This window comes from Capra hircus, chromosome 22, assembly GCF_001704415.2.
Source record: "Capra hircus breed San Clemente chromosome 22, ASM170441v1, whole genome shotgun sequence".
Classification (NCBI taxonomy): domain Eukaryota; kingdom Metazoa; phylum Chordata; class Mammalia; order Artiodactyla; family Bovidae; genus Capra; species Capra hircus.
Genome location: NC_030829.1, coordinates 39,144,953 through 39,154,308, shown reverse-complemented (window position 1 = coordinate 39,154,308; position 9,356 = coordinate 39,144,953). Strand labels below are relative to the sequence as shown.

Below are 9,356 nucleotides of genomic sequence, written 5' to 3'. Positions count from 1 at the left end.
TCAGCTCGAGGCTTTTTATTCCATCTTCACCACGGAGCAGCAAGACCACGTCAAGTCGGTGGAGTATCTGAGAAATAACTTCCGGCCACAGCAGGGCCTGAATAACAGGGTGGTGTACAAGTCTGCCGTTCGTGACGCCTGGAACCACGACATGACAGACTTCTTAGAAAACCCACTGGGGACGGAAGCCTCTAAAGGTACATTTGGATTCAGTGCCCTTGCCCAGAGGAAGATTTCCTTATCATAAATTACTTTAAGTGAAAAGGAGTTCGGAACCAGCCAAGAATTGGAACTTGGCATTAAAAGCATGTTTCTCTGCTAAAAGAGACTTGTCTGGGTGATAAATAGAAGCATTTGTGGGAATAACTTCAGTTAAATAGATATGTTCGGAATTGCCCTTTTGACTAGCGAAATATCAGTCCTTCTCTCTGTAATTTGACCTTGTAGTGTCAGCACTAAACTCGTTGATGTGTTAAAGCTTTTTGGTGTCTTACTTTTTAACTGTTTCCCTGCTGCAATCAGGTGTTTGTCTCTGAGCTCAAACATCAGGACCTCAGACTTGCCTTCAACACCCCAGTCTTCAGCTTTCTTACTAACTTCCATACTAGGCAAGAAGTACCCCTCCAGCTGTCCACCTCCACCAGACATCACGTAACCTTTTAGATCTATTGTTTAACAGTTCAACTCCCAGATCTGAAAAACATAAGTTTCATAACTTGCTTGTGTCCTAATCTTTTTCCATTTCTCCTTTCTCATGGGAAATGGTCATGAATTTCTCTCCCAGGAAATTGGAAACTCTGATTCTACCCTCAGCCCAGCCTTCAAGCTCTGTGATTTGTCATAAAATCACAGAGCTCAGGAAACTCTTGGAGGAATAAGGCTTGTCAAAGACCCAGTATTTGGAAGGGAGGAAGGAAAAAGAAGGTATTTCCTTTGGGTTTGAAGAGATGGGTCTTTCCAAAATCAGTTCTCTCCTTTGAAATAGTGAGCTTGGGTGATGTGGGAAGCATTTGTCATTTATTGACGTTGACAGTAGACTGTGGTATCTTTAGCGTTGTGAGTTATATGCAAGGGCTTTATTTCAGGAGTGTACATACCCCTCCCTCCAATAAAAGGGACCAGTTTACTGGCATATGACCTTTATAGGAACAAGAGGAGTGAGTTGATATTCCAGAAATAACTGCATTGATGTGCCCTTTGATGATAAGAATGAGCCCATTTTCCAGGCTCATGTATCTGCAAAGGAGCTAAAAGAAGAGGAAAGGGAGTTTTAACAATGTGATCATCTCCTTCCTGTCGGTGTAGTTCTGTCAGAGGATGGTGCGAAGAAGCTAGTCTGGCCAGGTTCCATCAAGACATAATTGAGAATCAACTAATTTGGGGCTGACACTTTGTCAAGGGCATCATTTATCAACTCGGAACAGCAGGAAGGTTGAGAAGCACGCAAACTTGTAAAATATCTTGGCTTGGACTGGCATGAAGAACCTCATTTGGCCTATTTTTTTTTCAATCCAAGTTAAAAATAAAGCAAATGGCCAAACTGTAAAGCTTTCTCCCAAGAGAACATGCTTAGGGAAAGGAGGACTCTTAGGGCTGACTGTGTTGCAAGAGGTGGGACATTTGCAGGATGGGGAATTTATATCACAAGTGAGTGTAGGATCTGGTAGCTTGGAAATGCTGATGTTATGACAGTTACAAAGTTCTTTCCTAATAAATGGGCTTGACCATCTGATATACCAGCTGTGCAGAGAGGGTGCATAGTCCTTCTTACCCAAGGAAATTAGAGAGGAACTGGTTTCCATTGTGTTAAATTGTCAGAGTGGGCGGTATCCTCCACCAAATGGGTTTTCTTTGATTTTGAGCAGAACCAAGCACCCATTCTTAGGTAGAGGGAATCAGTTCTTCATCTTCCAAGGTTACAGTGATCATGGTGTGCATCCATTGCTGACTTAAGATGTTTGAATATTAAAATGTTTTGTGATCTTTCTAGAGACAGAGATGTAGACACAGTCTTCTTTATTTTTTTAGCATAGTGTTGGAGTATAAGCTACAGAAAAGTACACACACAGTATGCATACAACTTGATAACTTTTCAGAAACTGAATATACTTGAGTGACACACACCCAGATCCAGAAACTAACATCACATCAGCTTCCCAAAGCACATTGCTCTCCCCATTCCTAGTCACTGCCCATTCCCAAGGATAACCGTGATCATAGTCTTGCCTCCTGATCAATTTCATATAAATAGAATCAGTTCACCAAGTTCTTGTGTGTGTCTTGCTTCGGTTGCTTTACACTGCTTTGAAGAGTCACCTGTGCTATTTCACGTAGTTGTAGTTTGTTCTTGTGGCTGAATTTCAGTGTGTGACTGTACCTGAATTTACCCATTTTAATATACATGAATTTGTAGATTTATTTTCATGTTTTGGTAATTATGAAAGTTTTTTTTGTTTTCTAATTATTTGTTTGGCTGTGCCGGGTCTTGGCTGCTAAACACGGAATCTTTTCAGTTATGGCCTGGGAACCCTTAACTGAAGCATGTTGGGACCTAGTTCCCTGACCAGGGATCAAACCCGGGTCTCCTGCATTGGAAGCATGGAGTCTTAGCCATCAGGGAAGTTCTTGAACATGCCTTTTAACCAACATGTGGACACGTCTCTGTTGGTTATGCACCCTGTCGTAAAATGACTACAGCCTAAAGGATACATGTATGTTTGGATCTGATTAGATACTGACCAGTTTCCCAGAATGACTGTATGTACAACTTTACAATTCAGTCAGTGATGTAAGAAAGTGTTCTTTTTTTTTTTTTTATGCTTTTTTCAAGGCCTGATTTACATATCATAAAGTTCAGGTGTAGTGAATGTGCAATTCAGTGATTTTTATCAAACTTAAGTTGTGCAGGCATCACCACATCCTCTCTTAGAGCATTCTCTTCACCCCAGCGAGTTCCTTCATGCCTGTTCGCAGTCAGTTCTTTCTCCTAACCTCAACTCTGCTCTTGACTTCAGGGTTTTAGGACTTATCCATGTTGTAGATCAGTATCTCATTTCTTTTTACTGCTGAATAGTATCCCTGTTTCAGTTTTGTAAATAACAGCTTTATTGAGATTTAATTCGCATGCCATATAGTTTATTCTTTTACAGTGCACCCTTCAGTAGTATTCTGTATTCACAAAGCTATGTGATCATCATAAGTACCTACTTCAGGACTTTTTGTCACCCCCAAAAGAAATTCCATCCCTCTTAGCAGTCACTCCTTTTTCTCCCATGCCTGCTTCCTGCCCAGGCCCAGGAAACCAGTAATGTGCTTTTTTCTGTATGGAGTTTCCTGTTAGGGAGATTGCACATAAATGGAATCCTCCAATACTTGACTTTTTCGTCTCTGGCTTCTTTCACTTAGCATCATATTTTCAAGATTTATCCATATTTGCACATGTGTCAGAATTTCATTTCATTTTATGAACAAACTATTCCTCATTGTATGGATATACCACATTTGCTTATCCATTTGTCAATTGACAGATCCTGCTTTTGGTTCGTTATGAATATCGCTGCTTTGAACATTCATGTTCACATTTTTGTGTGGATGAATGTTATCATTTCTCTTGGACATAATCCTAGGAGTAGAATTGCTGCGTCATAGGGTAACTCTGTGTTTTCCTTTTTTTTAAGAACTGCCGAACAGTTTTCCTAAAGCAGCTGTACCAGTCTCCATGCCTGTCAGCATCGTGTGAAGGTTCTGATTTCTCCACATCTTCACCAACACTTGTTATATATCTTTTTTGTTGTAGTCATCTTAATGGATATGAAATAGTATCTCTTTCTAGTTTTGATTTGCACTTTCCTGATGACTACTGATGTGTCTGGTCTTTTTTTAATATTTATGTGTTTATTTACTTGGCTGTGCCAGGTCTTGGTTGTGGCACGCTGGATGTTTTTAGTTGCAGCATGTGGAATCTGGAGTTGTTGCATGCAAGTTCTTTTAGTTGCAGCGTGTGAGCTCTTTAACTGCAGTGTATGGGACCTAGTTCCCCAACCAGGGATCGAACCCAGGCCCCTTACATTGGGAGCGCAGAGTCAGCCACTGGACCACCAGGGAACTTTCTTCCCTATTGCATTTAAATGATATTTCTATTTGTTTTAAATATCATACAACCATGGTCCACCTGACAAAATGCTCCTCCTTGTATCCCCCACAAGAAAACTCAGATATTTCCATGGCACCAAAGGCTGAAAGCCAGCCACCAGTGCTCGCAATTATCAGGAAGCCTGGAGGGCTTGGATTATCGAGCTTAGTGACCTGAGTGGAGAAGAGTGGATACAAAGGAAGATCCCGTTATTTATTTATCTTTGGCTGTGCCAGGTCTTCATCACTGTGTGGGCTTTCCTCCAGTTGTGGCAAGTGGGGGCTGCTGTGTAGCTGCAGTGTGTGGGATTCTCATTGCAATGGCTTCTCTAGAGAGAAGTGGGAGCAAAATCTCTAGGGCATGTGGGCTTCTATAGTTGCAGCTCCAGGGGTTTAGAGTGTACACTCAATAGTTGTGACCTTGGACTTAGTTGCTCTGTGGAATGTAGAATCTTCTTGAATTAGGGATCGAACCCATGTCTCCTACACTGGCAGGTGGATTCTTTACCACTGAGTCACCAGGGAAACCCAGTAAGCTTTTTGAATCTAGGACCAGATATTGGGCCATGTGATCTCTTGTTGCAACTACTCAGCTCTGCCTCTGTAGCATCAAGGCAGCTGTAAACAGCACATAAATGAGTAGGTGTAGAAAATGTCTTCTAATAAAACTTTATTTGTAGTAAGAGGCGGCAGTCCAGATTTAGCCACGGAACAGTAGTTTACATACCCCTGCCCTCAGGGATGGCTCAGACTTAGATGGAGAAATCCAGTCTTAGGCATGTTTGAAGGTATTTTTATGGTGGCCATGACTGTGAAAGTGTCCATGGCTTGGTTCTGCCTTTCCAAGACGCTGCAAGAGGTTTATTAGCTTGGTAACCATTTACTGACCAGTCTACCCTAAGATCTGCTCATCTGCCACTCCAGATGTATCAGCAGAGCCTCAGGAGACTGAGCCTCACCTCCCTCTTTCGCTGGCTGTGATCATCAACTGGTGTTCACTGAGCAGCACCGTGGAGGCTGCCTGAGTTAAGGTGCCCCCATCCTGCCCTTCTGTCAGGATGATCCGACATACTGGAACAGAAAAAGCAGAATCAAGCTTTCAGACCCGAGCAGGAGATGCATGGCCGCACGTGACACCCAAAGAGGGGGAAAAGTCATCTAATCTTCTGTTGATGCCTGAGATAGACTTAGAATGGATATCATCTGTAAAAAAATATAAAGCTCTAGTTTCCAGGAAATGGAAACAATATTTAGGCTCAGGGATTATTCACGGGACATTCAAGTCACCACTCTGCCCTTTGTCAGTAAATAACTTGGATAGACTTTCAGATTTAATGGGCTGTCATTTTAGTTCCTCTTAACACATCCCGAGCGCGTGGAAGAGCACGTCGGTGATTAAGTGCTGAATACTGTCTATTGTGAAGACTTTTGGAGCAGCGAACAGAGAAAAATAACTTTCCTTCCAACAACATGAAACATATGGTTTATTAATGTAATGAAACCTGTTCAAACCACAGTGGGATCAAAACCACTTGATCTGATAATGTGGTTTGATGGCTTAATTAAAGTGACATTGTATAATGTAATGAAAGCAAAGGAAGAGGACAGTGAGCTGCCAGGGTCCCACCCAGTCTCCTAAAGCCACTGCCACGGTTTTTGGAGAATGATTTTTGCTTTGTTTTTGCTGATGGAGGAATCTCTTTGTTAGCTATATTTTTAGTGCTGAAGATTGCTTCCTATCTTGGTTAAAAGGCAGTTTTTAAGGACATATACCAACGTGAGAATGCCTAAGTAACTAGCCTATTTTAAATCAGAACACACTGAGAAAGAGCATCCCGTTTTCCACCCAAATTAGCAAACAACGAAGTAAATCCATGGTTGCTTTTCAAAAGAGTTTGACATTGAAATCATGGTTTTCTGCTATTTTGGGAGAAAATATTAATGTTGTTCTATTTTCAGTTTAATCATTTTCACTCACCAGATTAATGAGCTTGAATCAGTTTATTTTCATAAAAGAAATTCTGATATGAGCACTTAATTCCTTTGTAGGCAGCTGCGCTCCCAGAAACTCTTCCCAAAAGTTACCTTAGTACTTCTAGAAAGTTTCAGCATAGAGAAGTATAAGGAAAATAACATTTAAATGCAGCCCCTAAGAAGATTGTTACCTGTCTTCTTTAAAAAGTAGCTTCCCTGGTAACTCAGGTGATAAAGAATCTGCCTGCAATGCAGGAGACCCCAGTTCATGTCCTTTGTTGGGAAGATCCACTGGAGAAGAGATAGGTTACTCACTCCAGCATTCTTGGGCTTCCTTGGTAGCTCAGCTGGGAAAGAATCTGCCCGCAATGTGGGAGACCTGGGTTCAATCCCTGGGTTGGGAAGATTGGAGAAGGGAATACACTCCAGTATTCTGCTGTGTAGAATTCCGTGGATGTATATAGTCCATGGGGTCACAAAGAGTTGGACATGACTGAGCGACTTTCACTTTCACTTTTCTTTAAAAAGTAACTATTACTAGCTGTTACTTTTTATTCTTAGAAGTGATTAAGAAAGAAGTAAAAAGAAAAAAAAAATAAGGCTGGTTTTTTAAGACTCTCCAGCATCCTGGGTTCTCATACTTTTTTTTTCTTTTTGTTTAATTGGAGGGAAATTCCTATTCTGTTGTTTTCAGTGGCTCAGTTGTGTCTGACTCTTTGTGACCCCATGGACTGTAGCCCACCAGGCTTCTCTGTCCATGGGGATTCTCCAGGCAAGAATGCTAGAGTAGGTTGCCATGCCCATCTTGAAAGTGATTAAGAAAGAAGTTAAAAAAGAAAAAAATACAGCTGGTTTTTTAAGACTGTCCAACATCCTGGCTTCTCATACTTTATTTCTTTTCTTTTTAATTGGAGGATAATTACTTTACAATATTACGGGTTTTGCCATACATCAACATGAATCAGCCATAGATCTACACGTGTCCCCTCCCTCTTGATCTCCCCTCCCACCGGCCTGCCCACGCCACCCCTCTAGGTTGTCCCAGAGCACTGGCTTTGGTTCCCTGTGTCATATATCAACCAACCACTGGATGTCTACTTTACATATGGTAATGTATATGTTTCAATGCTGTTCTCTCAGATTCTGGGTTCTCATGCTGTTGAAGGTCATACCATGTTCTATCAAACACTTTTTCATGCTCAGATATCCCATGATGATTAATTTTATGTGAATAGGTAGAGAGTTGGTAAAAGTTTCCTTTGATTGGTTGGCATAAAGTTGACACTTGACATTTACCATAGCTTTAACTACTTTGGGCTCATGTTTGTAGGCAGTGAATTTCTTTTCATGTCTCAGGCAACTTCATCTACAACGAAGAGCTTTCTCTAGGAGCTGTGCCTGCTGCACCTATGGTTACATAGGGGTTTTCATGGACCAGATTCTATACTGGCCTTTTCCATTCATACTTGTTTTATTTAATCCTCAAAACAGCCTTTGTCAAGATTCACATTCATTTATCAAATATTTGTTGAGCATCTACTATGAACAAGTATTAGGTACTAGACATAAGGCTGAACAAGGGAGAAGAGTCTCTTATGGAGCTTAAGTTTTAAGGGGAAGAAAGAAACGAACAGGTCAACCAGTGATAAAGCTCCAGTATTCTTCTGCAGATCAAATTGGGTGGTTTGCTAGGAGTGGCAGAGTGTAGTGAGGCCGTGGGGAAGCAAGCTTCCCTTGATAGAGTGGTTGTTCCATCGCTCAGTTGTGTCTAACTCTGTGACTCCATGGACTGTAGCACTCCAGCCTTCCCGGTCCTTCACTGTCTCCCACAGTTTGCTTGTCCATTGAGTCGGTGATGGCATCCAACCATCTCATCCTCTGTCATCCCCTTCTCCTCCTGCCCTTCAGTCTTTCCCAGCATCATGGTCTTTTCCAACGAGTCGGCTCTTTGCATCAGGAGGCCAAAATATTACAACTTCATCTTCAGCATCAGTCCTTCCAATGAATGTTCAGGGTTGATTTTCTTTAGAATTGACTGGTTTGATCTCCTTGCAGTCCAAGGGACTCTCAAGAGTCTTCTCTAGCACCACAGTTTGAAAGCATCAATTCTTCAGCACTTAGCCTTCTCTATGGTCCAACTGGTGGGCTAGTCTACAAAGTTCTGAGAGGGGAAAGTCCTTTGCAAAGGCCCTGCCTGAGGCATAGGAACCAGTGAAGGTGAGATCTTGAAAGACCTTCCTTGGTAAGGGAAGACTTAAGACTGTGTTCCTATAACCATGGGATGCCTTTGAAGGGTGCTAAGCAGGGCTGTGGAACCATCTGACCAGGTTTTTAAACCCATCATTGACTGTTGGGTGAGAAATGTTTGCAGAGGACATGGGGTGAAATTGGCAAGACAGCTGGAGGCTGATAGAAATACTCCTCCTGGCAGGATGACATTGCTTGGATGAGGACAATCCGGATGAAGGTAAAAGTTGTCTGTTAGGGTTGCATTTTGTTGTAGAGTCTCTAATGTTTACTAACACTGTGGATGGAGGGTTGGTGGAGGCAAGCAAAGAGAGAAATGCAGTGTTACTGTTTAACAGATGAGGTATCTGAGATTCCGAGAGAACAGGTGGTCATCCAGAGCCTCCCAGCAAAGGCAGTAGAACTGAGACGTGAACCCAGATCCCTTTGTGTTCAGATACAGTGTTCTTTATATTTCACGAGGGACTGCCAGCTCCCCTATGAATCCGCAAGCAGTGGCCTCTGTTTTTAAATGTCATCAGGTGGCTTGAGCAGCACAGCTTATTACTCTTTCTCTGAATGAAGGAGCTTTAAAACTAAACGTCCTTGCGGCAATCAGATACCCTTCCTAAAGATCAAGTTTATCTTCCTGAAAGGCATCACTGGACTCTCTTTATCTGCTTGGCTTACTTTTGACAGGTTATCTTAAGTCCTCAAGGCAGGGGCTGCTGAGGCCTTGATCACAGGGTTGCTCCCAGGGAGGGTCAGTGAACCCACTTGATGGGGATGGTAGAGCCTCCTAGACTGAGGATTTTGTGCATCTTTGAATCAACAGGACCTGACAGTTCCTAAACATAAGCAAACAGTTACTGTTCGTTGAATGAATGAATGGGGAGACAATATAAGACTGGTGGGTAAGAATGTAGATTTTGAAGTCAAGCACATCCGGACTCAAATTCCAGACCAGTCGTTTACTCCTACATGTCTTTGCTCTGGTAAATATCTAAGCCTCCGTTTCCTTTCTG

The 9,356-nt window shown here is 42.1% G+C and overlaps 1 protein-coding gene across 4 annotated transcripts in view; it reads left to right on the top strand.

Moving 5' to 3' along the window:
• Positions 1 to 9,356, top strand: part of PTPRG (protein tyrosine phosphatase, receptor type G) — a 772,648-nt gene that overhangs the window by 629,225 nt on the left and 134,067 nt on the right. For all 4 annotated transcript variants that reach the window (XM_018066932.1, XM_018066935.1, XM_018066931.1 and 1 more), the window contains exon 8: positions 5 to 197. In XM_018066932.1, coding sequence (XP_017922421.1) covers positions 5 to 197 — 193 coding nt within the window. The remainder of the gene's footprint in view (positions 1 to 4; positions 198 to 9,356) is intronic.